Source organism: Megascapheus bottae, chromosome 7, assembly GCF_031878675.1.
Source record: "Megascapheus bottae isolate mThoBot1 chromosome 7, mThoBot2.hap1, whole genome shotgun sequence".
In the NCBI taxonomy this organism is placed as follows: Eukaryota; Metazoa; Chordata; class Mammalia; order Rodentia; family Geomyidae; genus Megascapheus; species Megascapheus bottae.
In genome coordinates this window covers 34,582,496-34,604,416 of record NC_143515.1, presented here as the reverse complement: position 1 = coordinate 34,604,416, position 21,921 = coordinate 34,582,496, and the positions used below count along the sequence as shown (strand labels likewise).

The following is a 21,921-nucleotide window of genomic DNA, read 5'->3' as shown; positions in this document are numbered from 1 at the left end:
TTCACAGGAGAAGGAAAAGAGAGGCAATTGTAACTTGTGGGGCAGGAGGAGAGCCCATTTGAATGGAGGAGAGATCCAACCTGCTGGAGAAGTTGTGGAGAGCTGGCAGCTAGACTCTGGAAGGGAAAGAACAAACTTTACAGGCATGGGGAACAGCTAGTTGAGAAGTTTTGGGGTGCTAGCCTGATGTGCCTGAGAAACATCTAGAAGACTATTGAAGGGTTCTCAAAGAAGCATGCTTGACAAAGGGTAGGCCCTAGGAGGGAGCAAAAGAGAAGGCCAGGATATCCAGGCAAGGCTTTAAAGGCCATTTAAGGATCTTGGGAGACGATCCTGGGTGGGAGACATTGAGATGGGATGTAAGGGAAGGAGCAGGACACATCTGGGGGGCTGTTGTATTGATTCAGTAGCTCCAGGGGGTGGTAATGGATGGTGAGAAGTGATGAGATTTTAGACATTCATATTTATCTTGCTTTCTGTGTCCTTTTTTCTTTTTATTTAAAGAATTTACTAACATTGATTTTTACATCATATTTCAAATGACGTGTTTAAAAAACTCTGCTTCCTTTAAAAAACATCTTTCTTTGTAAAAACAATTCTCTTCTCCCTACTCCTTTAGGACTTTTTCTTTGACACTTCTCCAACTTTTTGTCATTCATTTCTAATTTTGTAAAACATACATGGTATATTAAAGTATAATGTTAGTCAACATACTTTCAAAACAACTTCTCTTACCTCCTGTGAACAAAAAGATATGCTAACCAGTAATGTGAAGTACTACATTATTTGAGAAGCTCCTTTTGAATTTTGAATTTTTTTTTGTTGATGGTGGGACTTGAACTCTGGGCCTGGGCACTGTCCCTGAGCTCTTCAGCTCAAGGCTACTTGCCTTGCTCTACCCCTTGAGCCACAACACCACTTCCAGTTTTTTGGTGGTTAGAGACAAGTCTCATGGACTTCCATGTAGGCTGGCTTTGAACGTGATCCTCAGAGCTCAGCCTTCGGAGTCACTAGGATTATAGGCATGAGCCACCGGTGCCCAGCCTTTTTGACTTTTTCAAAATGGTACTAATAGGATTTGCACTTCGGGTGGCATAATAGGGTTTAAAGCATGACTGGGTGGTTCCAAAGAGAGAGGAGAAAGAATAGAGACAAAGAGCATGAGCAGCTCTTTCAAGTGGAACTTTTGGAAGATCTGAGAGATAGCAATTTGAGGCCAGCCAGGGCAAAAAGAAGCTCTACCCCTAACAAACGGCTGTCTGCTGTAGGATGTGATTATCTTCAGCTACAGGGGGAGCCTAGTGCAGTGGCTTATACAACGAAGGGAGGCACAAGAGGGAGAAACTGAGACTCTGTTGTGAAAATAGCCAACATGCCGGGCACTGGTGAGTCATCCCTATAATCCTAGCTACTCAGGAAGCTGAGGTCTGAGCGTTGTGGTTTGAGGCCAGCCTGGGCAGGAAAGTACATGAGACTCTTAGTGTCAATTAAGAGCTAATAAATCTGGAAGTGGAACTGTGGCTCAAGTGGTGGAGCACTGGCCTTGAGAAAGAAAGCTCAAGAACGGTGCCCAGTCCCTGAGTTGAAGCCCGAGGACCAGCAGAAAAAGAGAGAAAGAAAGAGAGAAAGGCAGGTGGGAAGATGGCAAAAGGGCAAAAGAGTGAAAGAAAGAGAAAGAAGGGAAATGTATAAAGGGGATGGATTTGTGGCTCAAGTAGTAGAGCAACTGCCTAACAAGCATGAGGTCCAGAGTTCAATCCCCAGTACTGCTGCAGTGTGTGGAGTAGAGTGGAAGGAAGGCTATTACATGTCAAACCCTAGCCTGAGAGGGGGGGGAGGGGGAGGGTAATGATTGACAATAGATCGAGGGCTTGGGGTCAAGAAGGTTTATTAAGAACTTATTGGTGGAATGATCCAGGAGGCGGAGGGAACTTGGTAATGGGCACAGGATGGGATGGGCAAGGCTGTCAGAGTAGCATCCCTGAATGCCCGAGAGGGATGGGACCTATGCCCAGGGCTTCCTTTGATCTCAGTTCATTCACAAGAACAGGAGAGAAAGCAAAGCCATCTGGGAGCCCAGGGATGGTGTCTGCTCAGGAAATGGAAAACAAACTGAGGGTGGGATGAATGATGGGGAATTACAGGTTTGGGGAAAAGAGAAAACTATGGGAAATATGGTATGGTCACTACAGTTGTAGGATCTACTTCAGTTAGGGCTCATGACCATCAAGTGACATGGCTTAACTCCCTAACTTCCCTCCTTCCTTCCTTCCTTCCTTCCTTCCTTCCTTCCTTCCTTCCTTCCTTCCTTCCTTCCTTCCTTCCTTCCTTCGCCTTGAACTCTGAGCCTGGACGTTGTCCCTGAGCTCTTCAGCTCAATGCTACTGTCCTACCCCTGGAGCTACAGCACCACTTCCGGTTTTCTGATAAGAGTCTCTGGCGGCCTTTAGTGCCCAGGCTGGCTTTGAACCGCGATTCTCAGATCTCAGCTTCCTTAGGATTACAGGAGCCAGCCACTGCACCTGGCTGAGAGTCAAGTTTTCTCCAACAGTTTTAGTAGTCAGGGCACAGGGTCATTGTGGTTCAGCCCTATGAAAAGCTGCGTTCCTCAAAGTAAGAAAGGGAGTTGAGATTTTGCATAGGGAAAGCATGCTAACGACCAAGCAGAGAACTTGGGACAAGTCAGGCGATTGGTTAGTGAGGAATTACGGAGTGTTGGGAGATCCATGTGAGAAGCCAGGGTCCTGTGGTCAGGATCAGCCGGGAAGGTGCCTGACAACCCGGGCAAGTGTGCTAAATAAGGACTGTCCCTGCTCCAGGAGGAAGCCGTAAGCAACCATCTCCACGGTGGCCAGGGCTTGTATTTGGAATACAAATGTAGACATTTCTGGAAGCAGGCCACTGAAGGAGCTAGACCCCTGTGCCACGCAATGTAATTTAAACGCAGACTTCAGTTCCCAGAGACAATCCATCCTAGATAGCCGTGGAGTAGAGCTTGGAGGCGCGTTTGCAGGGATGTCCCCTGGTCCAGAGTTCTGGGCAGACCAGAAAGGCCTCCTGGCAGCCGCAGCTCGCGGACAGCAGCGGCTGGCGAGCCCTGGCGCCGGCGGGTCAGGGGCTGGTCCTGCGCTGCGTTCGCTCCAGCCTGCATTTCCCGGGGACACGCTGGAGTCCTGGTGGTGATCCCCACACCACCCGCTTCCAACTCAATTCTCCTTCCCGCGCGCTGGCCAAGCTCTTGGGCACTGGCCGAAGTTCGCTAAAGCGTAAGTCCAGGGAGCCCCGCATTCTGGAGGCTGCACTCGGCAGCCAAGCGTGCGTCTCAAGCCAGCTGTGCTTTCTTTCTTGGGAGCTAGAGACCAGCGCCCCCACCGGCGCGGCCCTTCCAGCTGCTGATTGGGCGGATCTGGACGGGGTCTAGAGGGGTGGACCCGCCCAATGGTATCCGGTGTCCTCCCGGTGGCCTCTCACCAGGGGCTTGGCTACTTCTTGGAGGCGCAGCGCAGGCGACTGTTCGCTTTTGGCTAGGCTGCGGGAGAGCTGCGCGCTTGCCGGGGCGGGAGGCGTCTGGATCCGGAGCTCCTGCTCCCTTCTTGCTTGCTGGTGCGCTCCGTGTGCCAGGGGCTGCCGAGCCATGCTGTGTTGCTTGCTGGTGAGGGCCAGCAACCTCCCCAGTGTGAAGAAGGACCGCAGCGACCCTGTCGCCAGCCTGACTTTCCGAGGTGAGAGCCCCGGGGCCCCTGCGCCCACGCTCGCTCTGGTGCCATTATCCGGGCTGGGACACTGACCCCAAACCAGGTCACAGTTTCTTCTGTCAGCAGGGTCAGAGATCCCACCCTGTGATTGGCAAGGATGAAACACAGCTCAATAAACGTCACAGGCTTTGGGAGATGGGAAGTGCCATAATACCAGTAATGATCACTTTCTAAAACGATTCCCGATGGAGCATGTCCACGCTCTTGTGGAGTAGTGAGCATATGGCTGGAAGATGGGTGGGGGAGACAGGAATCAAGGCCTTTTGAATATGTGGACAGAGTGCTTTGAAAGTTGTCTGATCCACCCACTCATCCACCCACCCATCCATCCATCCATCCATCCATCTATCCATCCATCCATCCATCCATCCACCCACTCAGCCACTAGGTCAGTTGTTTATCATTACAGAACACTAACCATACTGAATTCACTATGTCTCAATCAGAAATAGGATGGATAGGCCTTAAAGAAGGAGGCATGGAGGGTGCGTAAGATGTTTGTTTTTATCAAATTCAAGGAGCTAATTTTCTATATGTGGTGCTTAGACTAGAAAAGGTCTTTCCCTGGGAGAGCAAAGGAATCACATCCTCTTCTACTCCCCATTCCCATGAGAAGGATTTCTCAGGAGGGGAAAAGGAAGAGGAAGAATCTGTCAAATTGAGAGAAGGAACAATAGCTCTGAGTCAAGTCTTCACTTCTGTGGAGAAAGATAAGGAAAGAAAAAGGGTTTCCCCTTAGTAGGACTTAAACTCTATGGCTTTGTGAAAAAAAACAACAACTTTAATGTGTTGCAAAAGACTGTGAAATATAGGGGAGTAAGTGACAGCTTTTCACGAAAGTTGAAGGCCATGGGGCCATCAAGGGGGCTTCTTGGCCCTGTCCCGTTATCTCTGTGGTATCCCTAAGCTCTTTCCCTCCAAACACATAATAATGATAGATGACAGTCAATTTAGTAGAGTGAGTTCTAGGTGTAGTTTTTATTCTTTGGAGGATTTACAACTACTCCTTTTCTTTTTCTGAAAGATATGGTTTGAAACATTTTAGACAACGTTGCTATTTTCATTGATCATTGACTTATCAGGTGCAAGAACAATTTGAAGACAGCAATCTTGTGTTTCCCTGCTTGTCAGATGCTGCCTTAACCTCCCACTGTAACAGAAATTGTGGAGATGTGCTGGGATATGGTTCAGTGGTAGAGCACTTTTTTGGTACTAGTATAAGGGATTAAACTCAGGGATTAGGTGCTGTCTTTTAACTTTTTCACCTAAAATTGGTATATTACTACTTGAACCATAGCTCCAATTTTGGCTTTTTACTTTGGAATGAGATTCTTAGGGACTTTTCTGCTTAGGCTGGCTTCATGCAACAATCTTCAGATCTCAGTCTCATGAGTAGCTAGGATTACTGAAGTGAGCCACCATCACCCAACAGTAGTAAAGCACTGTATAATAAGCACAAAGCCATGGGTTCCATCACACACACACACACACACACACACACACACACACACACACACACGCAGAGTAAATGAATGAATGAATATAAAATAAATTGTGGGCCCACCACAATTCCCAGAAGACATTGAACCCCAGGGACCACATCAGCTTGGAATTCCTTGATACCCTAATGCTTTGAAACTCCTTTGAACCTGTCCCTGACTGTCTCTGGTTCAGCAGCAGTCTCAGGGGTGGCTACTAGGTGCTTTATTCTGCCTGCAAGAAACTAGAAAGTTGGGAAAGTTACATGATGCTCAGTTGTCACAGAGCAAGGAGTGGCACTGCCCTTGAGTCAGAGAGGTGACTGAATCTGTTGAGACCCCTCTTGGCTATTGTCCTGGCCTAGATACCCAAGGCTGAGCTCCTGCTGTCCTCCCTCACGTTCTCTGTCTCTTCCCTATGCTATTTATTTGTCCTGATGAGCCTGTACAATATAACAGAACATAGCATTTCTGACCCTTCAAAGTTCATTTGACTTTCTAAGCCCTCCCATATTACCCTCTTTTCTGGAAAGGCACCAGTCTCTCTAGCATCTTCCAGAAACTTCTTTTAGTCTAGGGGTGTGGTCCTCACATTTGACTAAGCCCCACGGTCACCTGGAGAGTATATTTGCAAAGCACACTTGAGTTCCATTGGTACAAATTCTGATCCAGTAGGTCTGGGAGGTCACCTAAGGGTCAGCATTCAGAAAATACCTAATGCAGGCAGTTGTGGAACCACACCTTGAAACTGGCTGGAGATGCTGTGACAGGTAAAATGAGTGGGCTTGCCCATGGAGCACTCATGTTGGAGCTTGGGGCTCGTGGAGGAAAACCTTTAGAATCAGACTCAGAATTGGCAAGTCACTCATGCTGGGGGACTCCATGAGGCTGGGTACCAAAATACTACAGGTAACGTTAAGAAAGCCCACAGCCAGCCTTCGTGTCTCCAACTCTCAAGGAGCTAGATCTCTCCTGTGGGGACAATCTTGGGTGTTTCTGACCAATCTCCCAGTGTAGAGTTGAGAAGCCTTGAGCCCACTCTGCTCAGGGGAGAGTGGTCTGGTACAGAGAAGCCAGCCTACACTGTTGCTTCCAGCTTGTTGCCTGAAATGCGTGAGCCTGGGCTGGCCTCCCTTTCCTTGCAGTTGTTCCTGGGCATTCCAGCCACAGATGAAATTTCAGGACCTGCCGCCCAAAATAGACTATGATGAGCTTTGAGAGCTGCTTTTGGCTACCCCCTTTAAGGACCTTTGAAAGAGCTAATAATGAGTGTGGGCCATGGCATAGTTCTTGCATTAATTAATTAATTAACGAAAGCGTTTCATGATTGCCAGTCAATTGTCCCCTGAGGAAGAAAATTACTCACAAGTGAGAACCCCGTGTTCCACACACATTTGTGTTTATAGGTACTTGTGTGTTCAATTTAGTAAGTTGTGTTTTTCTTTTTAAATAATAGGAATAAAAGGATCTTGGAGGAAAGACAGGATTGAATTAGCAAGTTAATTGAAGTGGCAGGATTTAGGATCTACTGTCCTTTTGACTCATGCTTGTCTTTGACATTCTTACAGTGACTACATACTATGTTTTTTTTTTTTACTGGTTTTTTTTTTCCCCATATATTTTTTATTGTAATTAATAGAAGGGTTGCATTATATTCACCAGATAGAATATATACTATGTAAGACAGGCATTGGTGACCAAATACATATGTATATATACCAAATATATATATATATATATCAAAAAGGTATATATCTTTTTAATGCATCATTTATGTGAATAAGCAGCTTAAGCTTCATTTCCTGTAATATTAGATAATCTTTACCCTCCTCTTCTTCCTTATCACTTCCCATACTGTAACATGATTATTTATACCCCTCTATTCATGCATTTGGTTTATCAGACAAATATTTATTGCATACCTACTATACCCCTGGGGATATGCAAGGTGATCCAAGGATAAAACCAGATCCCAGATGCTCAAGCATCCAGACTGATGATGCTTTGAAGCTCAAATGTTTTACTTCCTTGGAGGCTAGCCCTGTAGTGTTCTCTATTTAGTAAATTCCTGCCTGGCAACCCTAGATTCACAGCCAGGAACTAAAGAGTCATTAACTTACCTTCCTCTCCTTTATCTCTTCATTTCTTAGGTCCTCTCTCCTCGCCATAGCCTTCCTCCACCTTTCCTTTTCCCGGATGCTATTTCCTCAGGGGACACTCCTGTCTCACCTGTCAGGGAACTCACCTGTCAGGGAAAGTAGGCTGTAGGGCCACTGATTCTCTGAATCTAGCTTTTTTTTTTTGCCAGTCCTGGGCTTGAGCTCAGGGCCCGACCACTGTCCTTGGACTTTCTCAAGGCTAGAGCTCTATCACTTGAGCCTCAGCACCACTTCTGGCTTTTTTTTTCTATGTATGTGGTACCAAGGAATCGAACCCGGGTCTTCATGCATGCTAGGCAAGCACTTTAACCACTAGGCCAAACTCCCGGCCCCTGAATCTAGCTTTTTAAACACTGGGAGTAACCTAATACATTTGAAAATGGCTATCTGTTTTCTTTCTATATACATAACATATATACACTGTCAGCAGTGATAAAGAAAGAAATGAGGTATAAGGACCCCCAAATCTTGTCACTTGAATGAACTTGTTAATAATCTAATGTCTTTTATCTAAGATCCCTACCCCCATTTTTGGCCAATCCTGGGGTTTGAATTCAGGATTTGTTTGCTCAAGGCTAGTATTCTACCACTTGAGCCACAGCTTCATTTCTGGCTTTTCTTTAGATAATTAGAGATAAGACTATCTCATGGACTTTCCTGTCTTGATTGGCTTCAAACTTCAATCCTCAGATCTTAGCTTCTTGAGTAGATAGGCATGAACCACTAGTGCCTGGATTTAGGATCCTTTCCTCCTCCTCCTCCTCCTCCTCCTCCTCCTCTTTCTCCTTCAGCTTCTTCTTCTTGTCAGTTGTGTGCTTGAACTCTGGGCCGGGGTGCTATTCCTGAGCTCTTCAGCTCAAGGCTAGTGCTCTATCACGTGAGCCACAGGGCCACTAGGATCAAGAACCCATTTCATTATAGTCACTATACTATATTGGAAATTAACTATACAACTTGGGGGAAGAGGGTTGGGAGGGGAAAAACTCAGAAAATGAGGGAGGGGGAAACACTGTTCAAAAAGAAGTGACTTATGTAACTGTACCCCTTTGTATATCACCTTTACAATAAAATTTTTAAATATGATATAGAAATAAAATAATAAAAATACTTCAGTTATAATTTTATTAGCTATATTAATTATATAGGGGAATATTTCATTGTTATACTTCCATACATACTTACAGTGTATTTCAGCCAATCTCATTCCCTCTATCACATCCCATATCCCTTCTCCACAAAACAGCATTCCCAGTGGGTTTCTTGGTTTCATTGTCATAGTTGCAAATTATCTATTTTGACAATATACAACCTACTTTATCTTTCCCACTAGTCCAACCCCCTCCCACTGGTCCCAGCCCACCTACAGAGTCTACATCCCGCCCCCCCACCCTTGATGGTCAGATTTCATTGTTTCTCTATGCTGCCCTCAAACATACTTTGCCTATTCATTTTTCTACCCTCTCTTAATGCATATTGTATCTTTACTGTATAAGTAATTATGCTATGAATATAGATATGTTTATGTACATGGTTATGAATAAGATACATTTATGTACATGCTTATGAATATGTATGTATTTCAGGTCTAGCTTCTATGTATAAATGAAAACATACAATATATTTTTTGAGCTTGTCTTGCGCAATATTATATCCTTTAGTTGCATTCATTTTCCAGCAAATAATAAAATTTCATTTTCCTTTGGAGCTCACTTTTCTTTGGTTGTGTAATATTCCATGACTGTACACACACACACACACACACACACACACACACACACACGTTACAAACATTGGGGCCTCTTTACTTTTACCTTATTTCTTTCTTTACCACTGCAAACTCCTGGCCCCACCATACATATATTATATATATACTACATTATCTATTATATATAAATAACTGCATATAATATCTTCTTCATCCGTTCATCTGTTGTGGAGCACCTGGGAAGATTCCATCATTTGGCTGTTGTGCACAAAATTACAATAGACATGTTGTCTGTTGGTACAGGGAGGTGTCTTTCTGGTACACTGATTTACTCTTTTCTGAATATGTGCCCAGTAGTAGTATGGAAGGGGTCATAAAGAAGATCTAGGGTTGAGAGCATGGCCTAGTGGTAGAGTGCTTGCTAAGCAAGCACAAGGCCCTGGGTTCGATTCCTTGGTACCACATATACAGAAAAAGCCAGAAGTGGTGCTGTGGCTCAAGTGGTAGAGCACTTGCCTTGAGCACAGAGAGGCTCAGGGACAGTGCCCAGGCCCTGAGTTCAAGTCCCTGGACTGGCAAAAAAAATTCTACTCTTTAGTTTTTGAGGCACCTCCATATTGATCTCCACAGAGGTTGTATTAGTTTATATTCTCACCAACAGTGTATGATGTAATTGATCCTCTTTCCCCACATACTCACCAATATTTATTGTTAGTTTTCTCAATGGCTAACCTCTGATTGGAGTGAGATTAAAATCACTGAGTGGTTTTGATTCATATTTTCTTTAGGGTTATGGATGCTAAACATTCCTCCTTGTATTGATTAGCCATTGTATTTTTTTTTTCCAGTCTTGGGCTTGAGCCCAGATCCTGAGCACTCTCCTTGGACTTTCTCAAGGCCAGAGCTCTACCACTTGAGCCTCAGCACCACTTCCGGCTTTTTTCTATGTATGTGGTACTAAGGGATCAAACCCTGGTCTTTGTGCATGCTAGGCAAGCACTCTACCACTAGGCCAAACTCCTGGCCCCCATTTGTATTTCTTGTGAGAAATGTTCGGTTTGATTGTCATGTGTTGATAGAATAGCTTATTCTCTAGCTGTGTAATTTTTTTGAGTTCTCTGTATAATCTGTATATTAATCCTTTATATGTTGAGTAGCTGCAGAAGATATTCTCTCATTTTGTAGTGTTTCTTGATTTTGGTAATTGGGGTTTTTTTTTGGTTGTGCAGAAATTCTTTAAAGATTTGATGTAGTACTATTTGTCAGTTTTGTTCTTATTTTCTGGGCTTCCAGAGTACTATTCAGCCTATATTTACCTGCACCTATATCTTCTAGAGTCTTTTCTTATATTTTTCTTGTGTACTTAAAGTCTCAAATTTTAGCTAGTATTCCTTGATCTATCAGATATGAAATTGAACATAAAAAGCATATAAAATGTAAGTGTGAAGTACTTGAGGGTAAGAGGAGAAGGAGAGTCACCTAGGTCTTGGAATTGCACAGCTTGCATCCCTCAGAGAGTCACCAGGTATCTGAGTGATCAGACCCTACCCACTCTTCAGATCCATGAAGTGAAGCAGGGGATACACCCATCTTTTCTTCTTTCCACTGCTGCTGTGTTCTGGCTGACTGTCTATACTTGAGTTCCTATTTCTTTATGTCATGGATGTCAAGAGAGTGTTTTCCACAGGGAAAGCCCTCTGTGGGGTCAATGAGAAGCTACCTCGAGGCCACCTGCAGGATCTGAAGGTCTTCTGCAGCTTCTGAGCATCAAGTCCTGTCACCTGATAAAAAGCTATGTCTGCTTGTCTGTCTCTGAATCCCAAACACTGCATCTTCCCTTCTCTTGTCTGCTGTCTTTCTAGATAGCACCAGCAGCCACCTATATTTTCTGACAAAACCTTGAAGCCATCCTCTGCCCCTTACATTTTTACCCCACTGACACTGGTCAATAGACCCAAGGCTCACTATCTATGTCCCCACCATTTCCCATTTAGATTTTAAAAAATACTTTAGTGGCTCATGCCTGTAATCCTCTCTACTCAGGAGGCTGAGAGCTGAGGATTGCAGTTCAGAGCTAGCTGGGGCAGGAAAATCCTGAGATTCTTATCAGAAGCGGAGCTATGGCTCAACGTGACAAGGCACAAAGAGTTCAAGGACATCCCTTATGGCCCCAGTTCAAGCCCTGTGGCTGAATCACCCCCAAAATACTGTAGTAAAATATACATGATGGGACATTGACCACCTTTACCATTTACAAGCATATAGTTCAGTGATGTCAGACATGGTCTTGGGGTTAAGGTGGAGCTCAGTGGTAGTGCGTGTGCTTAGTTAGCGCATGTGAGGCCCTTGACAACTACCATCCAACTTTATCTCTGTGATTTGGACTGCTCTAGGGTACTTCATATATCTGGAAATCACACATGTATTTGTGTGTGTGCGTGTGTGCGTGTGTGTGTGTGTGTGTGTGTGTGTGAGAGAAAGAGAGACAGACAGACAGACAGACACAGAGAGACTGACTGACTGACTGACTGCTTAAATTGTGCTTCAGCACAATTTTTTTATATTAATACAAATTTAATTTTTAAATTTGCTTATTCTGTTCTATATCCTCCAATATGAGGATTATGTTTCCATGTAACATAGGGAAAGAATACTGAATGTTATCTTTTAGCTTATAAACAGATATGAGAATGGCTATTCACTCCTAAGCAGTTTAAATAATATTAATTTTTCATCCAGTGATTTATTTTTCCAGCTGTGGGAACCCAGGCTCTAGGGACATGAGTCATAGTGAGAATGGGGCCCTGACTTTAGCCTAGACACTGTGAGTGAAGAACCATTAATCACCATCTGTGGAAGATGGGATCGCCCATTGTCAAGGCTACATGCATGCATGTTAACTTTCTGAAACTTCACTACTTACATATATCAACAGACCCCACTATTTACTTATTACATGGAGAGAAGAGATTAAGTGCATGATACAAACAGAACTAGGATTCAGGACAATATCTATTTCCTGTCAGGTCTCAGTGACTTTCTCCACTACTTTTTTCCAGACTTCCTGAATTCCATCCTAAATTTTCTCGCAGGGAAAGAGATTGAGAATTAAAAAAAAATATGTATATGGCATCTCTCTTCGATAGAAATATAATGCAGATATATAATCAGGCAAGCAATCAAATTTTCCTTCCCAAGAGGAGCTTCAGCACAATTTTAAAGGATGTTTGCTGGCCCCCCAATTCTACAGAGCAGTCTGTGGAGAGGGTGTGGCTCTTCCTTCTCCCTCAAACACAAATAACTATGAGCTGATAAGTAAAATCAGTTCTCAAGGTCAGAATTAAGAATTAGACATAGGATAGGGCCAAATTTATAAGGATGGAATGGTTTCCTGATTAGCCCTTTCTTTGGTGTTTATAAATTATGTGACATGCTGGGTGATGGGGGCTCACACCTGTAATCCTAGCTACTCAGGAGGCTGAAGTCTGAGGATCATGCTTCAAAACCAGCCCAGGCACAAAAGTCTATGAGACTCTTATTTCCAATAACTTACCCAGAAAAATCCAGAAGTGGTGCTGTGACTCAAGTGGTAGATTGCTGGTTTGAGCAGAAAGAGGCTCAGGGACAGCCCTGGGTTCAAGCCCCAGGATCTGCCCCTTCCCCCTTCTCCCCAAATGTGAAGTCCTGGGTTAATATTTCCTCTCTTCCTTTTTTTTAGTTCCCCTTTGGGACTGTAGCACCCATTGGTGACCCTTCCTAATGTCATCCTGAAAGAGTTGGTGTTCTGATCAGAATTTAGCAATAACTATCCAAGACCTTTCATCTCTTCATGTTCAGGGAAGGCAGGGATGGCAAATGGTTAAAGATACTTAGCCCAGGGCTTAGCCCATACATTGCTTTATTATACCAGCTGGGAGCACCAGGAAATGAGTTTCCAAGTGGACAATAGGATAGAGGCTGCTGGTAGAATTTTCCATGGTACTCCTAGAGGCCACAGGAAATCAATCTGTACTTGAGGAAAGGAAGTGGACACTTAGCTTGCCTTCTGTCCCTAAAATCCTACAGCAGACACTCATTACCAGTTCTTCTTGGGAAGCCAAGACCTAAAAAAGTAATGAGGTCACATTGTAGTGGCTACTAACTAACTCCAAAGCCACATGTCTAAATCCTGCCTGCAGGGGCCCTTTTAAATAATGGGCCACAGAAATGTTCCAGCCAGAGTGGCCTATAGCAATACTGAGAAGATAATGCGTGATTTTTTTCAGAATAACTCCTTACTCTAATGTGCCTCTTACCATCTCTCCATCTATTGGCACAGAGCCATACCAGTAATAAAGTCTATGGTTATCTCCTGGTGAGGAAAGGAACTTGTAGCCAACTTCTTCAGAAATAAAAGAATCTATCACTTGGCTTTGTTGTTAACAGGAGGAAGGCATGGTATCTGTTCACTGAAACACAGCCCAGTTCAAGGGACCAACATAGGAACCCAATATTATCTTGCTGTCCAATACATGAGGTCCCAGCTGGCTTGAGGAATACCAGAGAGCAGCTGTCTCTGGGAAAGCCAGGGATGGAGACACATTCAGACAACTGATCTGGGCATTGGAGAGTCAGTAGACGTTCACTAGATGCATCATGGTGCTGAGTTTCTGTGGAAGAGGAGGAAGAGTTCTGAGAGTGGATGGGGAGGCTTTGTTGTTGGTTTAATTAATTAATTAATTAATTTTTCTGTTCTGGGGCTTGAGCTCTGGACCTGGGTGCTGTCCCTGGGCTCCTCAGTTCAAGGCTACTGCTCTACCACAGGAGCCACCGTATCACTTCCAGTTTTATAGTGGTTAATTGGAGATAAGAGTCTTACAGGCTTTTGTGCCCAGGCTGGCTTTGAACCTTGATCCTTAGGTCTCAGCCTCCTGAACATGAAGAGATGAGCCACCAATGCCCAGCTTGTTGTTTTTTCAGAAATTATTATTATCTTTAGTTTGCAAAAGTATTTTGATTCAACATATTAATTTATGAGTACAATACATCTTGATCAATGTCACCCTTTCCATTGCTCTTTGCTTTTTGTTTACGGGTTGGTTTGTTGGAGGGCAAGAGAGAGCCAGGTTCCGGTCAGTTCTTTTTTTCTTTTTTTCCAATCCTGGGGCTTGAACTTAGGGTCTGAGCACTGTCCTTGGGCTTTCTCAAGGCTAGAGCGCTACCATTTGAGCCACAGCTCCACTTCCAGATTTTTCTATGTATATGGTACCAAGGAATCGAACCCAGGTCTTTGTGCATGCTAGGGAAGCACTCTACCACTAGGCCAAAGTCCTCGCGCAGTTCCGGGCAATTCTATACGACATATATTGTTTAACTTTTACATTAATTTACAAACGAGGAAACTGAGGCTGAAGTATGAAATAAGCAGGTCAGTAATGGCTCAATTCCCTTCCCTTTAACACTAGGAACTATTTGCCCTTTATCCACACTGCCATCTGCACTAATGATTGCACAACAATGGAAGGCAAAATTGTTGGGCCCTTGTCACTTCTCAAGAACTTTCTAGCAAATTGCAGGTTTTCTTCTGACATCCCAGCTACTTATGGTTTTTTAAAAGCCAATTTTGTTTAAAAATGTCACTAAGGGAGCAGAAAAATTAGTAATTTTAATTCTTGCATATACATAATATGCAATATTACATGTAATATTTTGGTGAGATGAAGTAGAAAGTATTGAGAGCCCCTCTGCACACAGAAAATATGGTGATCATTGAAATGAAAAGCATGTATATGTCTGAATTACAAGCTGAGCTAGCCATTGGTTTGTTTTATTGTGAAATTACCCTCTCTCTCTGTCTTTTGAAATGACTGACAAACTATGGTTGTTCAGGCTTGAGCATTTAGCACATCCCTTCAAGGAAAATGGCCAAAAATTATCTGTTGTTGACAATCACAAAGTTTGAGTGCCCAAGCAAAAATTGGAAATTTACAAAACTGGTAATTCCAGCCTGTAGCCTTTTTTCTGACAGGACTGCTGATAATACTAAGGAATAGTATTCTTTTGTACTGTGTAATGGAAAGTTTTAATATTTGGAAGAGCTGCATAACTCATTGAACTAAAATTTTCCAAGTGACCAGTGCTAGTGTTATAGATTTATCAATGAGTAAAAGATTCAAAGCATAAGACAGATTAGTCAGTTTTAATGTAACTGAGTATAAAATGTCCACTGATTTAGTTTCAGACTACACATTGTAGTTTATCTTTAAGATGTTTCTTTAAGACATAGTACTTGTTACTTATTTTATTTATATTGTTATTTTAAAGGTGATATACAGGGGGGCTACAGTTATGTAAGTCAAATAGACTGTATTTCTTTTTGGACAATGTCACCCCTTCTCTTGTTGAGTTTTAATGCGATTTTGAAATTTATTAAATTTTACCTCCTTTTCTATTGCATATCTGATTGGTCTTTGTTCATATATTAAACTAAAAAGAGAAATCTGAACAGAATGAATGCAGATGTAGATATGATAATCTAGTCAAGCATTAAAAAGATTTACAAAAATATGTGTTACATTTCTTTATCTTTTGTTTTGGAAGTAAGTTATTTTTCATAGGAATGTGTCACTTATGTTAAATGCATTGTCATTATTATTTTAACTGTGATATATTTAAAATGATTACACTTTAATTTTGAATGTGGTGAAATTCTACAGTTAAAAGCCACCTAAGTAAAAGCCTTTTGAGGTCCCTAACAGGGTGTTGGTCCTAGGGCTAAAGTAGTTTGAAAATTGCTGCTCTAAGGAATCACAGAAAATAATTATTTTATAGTGGTTTGGTCATTCCAGAGTCTATTCATAATGTTTTCAGCATCAGTGATCTGCAGAAGGGAGAGGGGGTTGGGATTCACCTTTTCCCACTAGCGGAGTTTGTCAGAATCTCTGGGAATCTGAACTTTCGAGATAGTTATCTTACAATCTACCAAGCTCACCACTTCTCTCTTCTCTCCTCTCTCCTCTCTTCCCTCCTGTCTCTGTTTCTGTCTCCCTGTCTCTCTCTCTTTCTCTCTCTTTCCCTTTGTTTTTCTCCTCTAAATCCTTTCATACCCCTGACCCATATCCTCCACCTTTCTCTGCTTTCTCCTCCCAGCTTTGAACATGGCAGGCAGGGATGACTGAGGACATTACCTCCCTCCAGATGGATAAGTGTGGACAATTCTCAACTTTAGGGGACTTGCAGCTGCTGGGAGACCTTTTCAGATGTGTAGGGCCTTTTGTGGTCCAAGCTGAACTCAATGAAAGCTGAGCAGTTCAAGGAGGAGACCAAAGTCATTTCACTGGGCAGTCTTGCATAGATGAGCTTATATAGGGAGGTCTTTAAGTCCCACTCACTTTCGACCATCTTTTGAGTGCCTAGGCATTTCTGTTCCTGACGCTTACTGGGAATATTGGACATGTGTAGCCCATTCGGTACCCATGTGGATGAAAAGCACAGCAGACCAAACTTCATTACATGTTTCCTGAGCCTCTCTGTGGACTAGCATGTCTTTGCTGAAAGAGAGGTTTGCCTCTTAATGGACTCGTGGGATCTTCTTTGCTGTGATCCAGTCAATCCTGCACGTAGCTCCTCATGGTGGGAGGCCAGAAGCTCTACCAACGCTTTTGTGGATTCTGCAGAAAGAGGAAAGCACCGTCTGTCCAAGCCATGCACCAGGGGCTACAGCTCAGGCCCTTTTCTACTAGGTCCAGTCTCTTTTATAATGATCTTCTCACACAGAGTCAGAGAGCCTGGCACTAGAGGGTCTCCCTGTGCCCATTCTGTACCATATATCCTCCAAGGCTCACCTGCTCCACTGTACTGGGACAGCATCCACAAGAAATGCCCCTCTGCTATATGGGATTCTGTCATCTGAATCAGACCTTCATCGTGTTAACTCTTGGTGTCTACTCCAAAGCCACGCTGCATTTTCTCAGCTCTCATGAGCCAGTAGAGTTACCTTGGTGCAGCTTGTTTTATGTGAACTCCTGCAAGGCCTTGGATAGGAAAAGCGGTTTTGTTTTAATGGAGATGAAATTCATATACCATAAAATTCACTGTTTTAGCCATTTAAAAGCAAACAATTTAGATGACTTTTGGGTTACAAGGATGTATGCAGCTGTTACCAATTTCAGATCATTTTTACTAGTCCCAAAAGAAATGTGATGTCCATTGATCAATTATTCTCCACTCTATCTGCCTGCCATGCAATCCTGGACACAAAATTTGTTTCCTGTGTCTATGGATTAGACTATTCTGGACATTTTTAACTTTTTAAATCTCAACTGTTTAATCTTAATTCTTTTTTTTTTCTTTGCCAGTCCTGGTCTTACGCGCAGGGCCTGAGCACTGTCCTTGGACTTTTCTCAAGGCTAGCACTCTACCACCTGAGCCACAGCACCACTTCCAGATTTTTCTATGTATGTGGTACTGAGGAATCAAACCCGGGTCTTCGTGCATGCTATGCAAGCACTCTACCACTAGGCCAAACTCCCGGCCCTAATCTTAATTCTTTTAGATATTTTGTATAACTGCTGTGATATGAAGCTAATGCTTTATTTTTCCAAAAAAGGAAATGAGCAATAAGAAAAGAGAGAAATGGAGTATTTTCTAGATTGTTCATTTTTAGAATCTAAAACTTACAATTAGAAATAATCATTGGAAAAGTCAGGGATGGTGGCTGTAGCTCAGTGGTAGAATGCTTACCTGGCTGTATTGAGCCACTGGATTTGATTCCAGCACTGTGGGAGAGAAGTTAGGAATGACAATAACTAACTCAGTTGGGCATTTTCTTCTTTACTTTTTCTTTTAGCAGTACTGGGATTTGAACTCAGGGCCTCATGCTTATTGAGCAGGTACCACGTGAATTATAACCTCAACCCATTTTTGTGCTTTAGTTACTCTTCAGTTATGGTCTCGTTTTTATCTGGTTTATTGATTAAGATGGATCTTGCTAACCTTTTTTGCCTGGAGTGGCCTTGAGTTGTGCTCCTCTTGATCTCAAGAAACTGGGATTGCAGGTATAAGCCACCATGCCTGGCCAGCTTGGACAGTTTTTGAAAACAAAAACCAAAACCCTTGTGATCAGGCTTCTGTTTGATGGTCCCAGAATTGACACACAGAGAGAAGTTGTGTGATTGGATATTCCTTGGTGGGAATCACAGGGGATGTTGGTATGGTAAGGTTTCCTTTGGCCACTCAGTCAAAGCATAGTTCTCAAGAGCTGAATCTAACCGGGTGGATTATGGCTCAGGATGGGATATGCTACTCCATTTTCCATTTTGTATCTTCTGCAGGGGTAAAGAAGAGAACCAAAGTCATCAAGAATAGTGTGAACCCTGTGTGGAATGAGGTATGTGAATTGTTTCACTCTCTCTTTGCCTCTGAAAGACAAGTTAGGGGACTGATGGGGGAGTGGCTTTCTTGTTCTGTCCTCGAGGAGGGGGAGAGCTGGTGATCCAGAGTGTCGCCCTAGTCCTTCTGACCCCTAGGACCTTGGGTGCAGGGTAGGTAAATGGAGATGTTCTCCAATGGTAGCTCTGGCATGGACATCAAAACTTGTCTCTTCTCCTCACTTCCCCTAGCTCTGGCCAGTCAGGTAGCAATTATCTAATGTCTCCTTTGCCTGCCTTTTCACACAGGCATTGCCCTTGTCCAAAGCTAACACCTGTTCACAGGCTCCCCCCATTAACCAGGCCATCCAGTGGCTGCCACTGGTCTATGGCCTCTTGTCTGGCTGTCTAGATATATGTGATTTGTAGTGACAGGGCAAGATGCACATGGTGACGTTTGTCTGAGGAGGGTTTCAAAACTTCTGGCTGGGCCTATCAGGGACTTATCTTTTGGACAAGCACAGTGGTCTTGGTCCTTGAGAATTCTACGGGGTCACTTTGCTCTTTTTTTTTTTCCATGTGCATGTATGCCAGTATTGGGGCTTAAACTCAGGGCCTCATGCTTTCACTTACTTTTTTCATTCAAGGCTAGCTCTTTGCCACTTAAGACACACTTCCACTTCTGGCTTTTTGGTGGTTAATTGGAGATCAGCATCTCACAGACTTTCTTGCCCAGGCTAGCTATGAACTTCGATCTTTAGATCTCAGCCTCCTGAGTAGCTCGGATTATAGGCATGAGCTACTCATGCCTGGCTCACCTGGCATTTTTCTAGCATAATTCTCCTTAATTACTTTCCTAGGGATGAATTGAAATTGGATTAGGAGAAGTAGCCTTGGGAGAGTAACGTTCTCTTTTCTATTGCCATCAGCTCTCACAGTCACCTCTGAAACTCTGTAACCTGAGTATCCGTCCATCCATTATCTTCCCACCTACTAGACATATTCACAGATGCTTGTTTAGTGTTGGGGCATGAGGGAAAACTAGGGATTGTCATTTCTCCAGGGGTTCTAATGCATTTTCTCTTTTTCTTCTAGGGCTTTGAGTGGGATCTCAAGGGCATTCCCCTGGACCAGAGCTCTGAGCTTCATGTGGTGGTCAAGGATCATGAGACAATGGGAAGGAACAGGTAAGGCGGCTCAGAAGAGATTTGTTGTGGCTTGAAGGTATAGATCTGGACCCCAGAAGACTGGTGTTTCAATTATTCACTTAGTTACTAGGGATTGCCTCTTCTGGGACTGCTTCAGTGATAAATGCTGGAGAGAAATCTGGCTGCAGCTTCAGTTACTCAGCCATGGCTATAGCTGACAGCTATCCAAACTGCTGGAGAGGAAAGGCAGGCCAGGATCAGGTGTCCATGATTTGTACCTGCCTTGTGTGCCCCAGAGAGGAGGAGAAGGCTCCCTGTCTCCTGATCCAGCTCAGAGGCTTACACAGTGGGGCGGGGCTTCCTTCCAGCCCTATCTGGCTGGTGAGGGCAGCAGAGCAGCGTGTACACTCCTGGCCCCAGGCAGGTTAACCAGCAGCTAGCAGGAAGCTAGCTATCCAACAGTGCTAAGAGGAAGACTTAGGTCTCCAGGTGAGATTCATGGTGTAGAGGTCAAAAGAGTAATGTGGGGTTGCATGGACTGGGTCTCTCGGTGGCAGGATTTCTATTCCATAAGTTCATGAGCATAGCAGGGAGGCATCAGGCAAAGCCAGCTTTCTCCAGCCAGGTGAGATGTCTTCTCTTGCCATTGGGCTCATGAACCTTGTACTTATTGCTGGTGAGGATGCTGAGGGGAGGGACACCACAACCTAGCTTGAGATTGATGAGCCGGTAGATATGGTGATCAGCCTTGACTGTCAGATTGGCCCTTGATAGGCACGTGGGAATATAGCTGTGTTAGGTGGCAGCAGAGGTGGGCTCATGCACCTGAGGCTGTTTACTGGAGTCTGACCCCAAGGGTCAGGCCTGGGATTGCTCTGCCGGCTTACTCACAGGGGAGCCTTTGTTTGGGAACTGGGTCAGCTGGTGTGGTCTATGAGGCCTGAGGGACTGGCTGTGTGATACTGGGGCAGATGGAGGGATTAGAAGGAGGAAGGCTCAAAAGGAGGGTCTCAGGCAGCAGAACAACCTGGAACGTTTGAAATCTTACAAGGTGGGGATTAAAATCCATCATCGCTGTCTCTGTAGTTCTGCTGGCCATGATTTCACAGTGGAGTGAGTATCTCTGGGGAGGGTGAAGGAATGTTTACTGTACCCTCAAGAATGGGCAGCAGGGTGTGATGAGGGACCAGGCCACTGCTCAGGGTCTCTTGGATGTCGCTTATCCAGCTCTAGACATCAGCCACCCCCACCACACTGGGGTCAGGGCAGGATCAAATCAGACTAAGCTACCTTCCCAAAAAAGCTTTGCAGAAGTGACCTTTAAGAAGCCTGAGAGGCGAGCTTGCCAGGTGGGGGAGGGAGTAACTCTGGACAATAAGCAGACTCTGAAGGCTTCCTGGAGGAGGCCTCATCCTGACTGGAAGGCAGCGGCAGGCTTTGGTGAGGTGAGAAAAGGTGAGTATTCTAGTGTGCAGGTATGTAGGGCACTGGGCTCAAGTCTTATGTGCAGTCCTGTCAGAGCCTTGTGAAAAGGGAAAAGTGGGGCTGGATTGGGAGCTGTTCACGAGTGCCAGGCTGAAGGTAGCAATAGTGAATCCATCCAGCTGACTTATACTAAAATTTTGCCTGAGTGCTGGACCTGTGCTGAACCTTATAAATGAGATCTCTTTCTTGCAGTTAAATGCCATTATTATAATTATCATCATTAAAGATGGGGAACCAGAGGCTCTGAGATCTTAGGGAACTTTCCTCCAAGGCTGGTGGTGGAGTTGTGATTGGGAGAGGGTCTTTGGGACACATTTGTAAACCTCCTGCCCCCATGGTTGGTTGCAGAGGCCTCTGGAGAATTCAGTTTCTCTAATGATGCTGGAGTTGGGAGACATCAGTGAGGCAAAGGTGGCATTTTAGTTCTTGCAGGCTGCATGGAGGAAATGCATGTTTCATCTTCATTATCATAGTCTAGCATTTTCCAGGCATGATGGGGGTTTCTGAGGCCAAGAAGCAGCATGACAGCAGGAGGTAGAATATGTTTTGGTCAATTCAAGGTTCAGGCTGGACTGGTAAGGAGACATTAGACCTGGCCCAGAAGGTCATACATCCACAGAGGGGCTGGAACATGGAATCTTGGAGTCCTCCTGCTGCCCCCCAATAGATACCCTTGGCTACTAGGGGAAGCCAGCTATCTGAGAACTAGTTCCCACCTGACCAGTTCACTGTAAGCCAATTTTCTGGAAATGAGTTCCTCAAACATTTATTTGCAGAATAGCTAAAATGCTAACCTTAATAATTTGCCAGAAACTTTTCTCTTATGTAATTATTTAGATATAAT

General features: G+C 44.1%; 1 protein-coding gene across 16 annotated transcripts in view; it reads left to right on the top strand.

Moving 5' to 3' along the window:
* Dysf (dysferlin) overlaps positions 1-21,921 on the top strand; it is a 195,436-nt gene that overhangs the window by 7,946 nt on the left and 165,569 nt on the right. For 8 of the 16 annotated variants that reach the window (XM_090336724.1, XM_090336719.1, XM_090336722.1 and 5 more), the window contains exons 1-3: positions 3,635-3,722; positions 18,409-18,464; positions 19,540-19,631. In XM_090336724.1, the coding sequence (XP_090192850.1) occupies positions 3,635-3,722; positions 18,409-18,464; positions 19,540-19,631 (236 nt within the window). Of the gene's footprint in view, positions 1-3,634; positions 3,723-18,408; positions 18,465-19,539; positions 19,632-21,921 lie in introns of those variants that run through there. The other 8 variants (XM_090336723.1, XM_090336718.1, XM_090336720.1 and 5 more) reach the window with 1 other exon arrangement.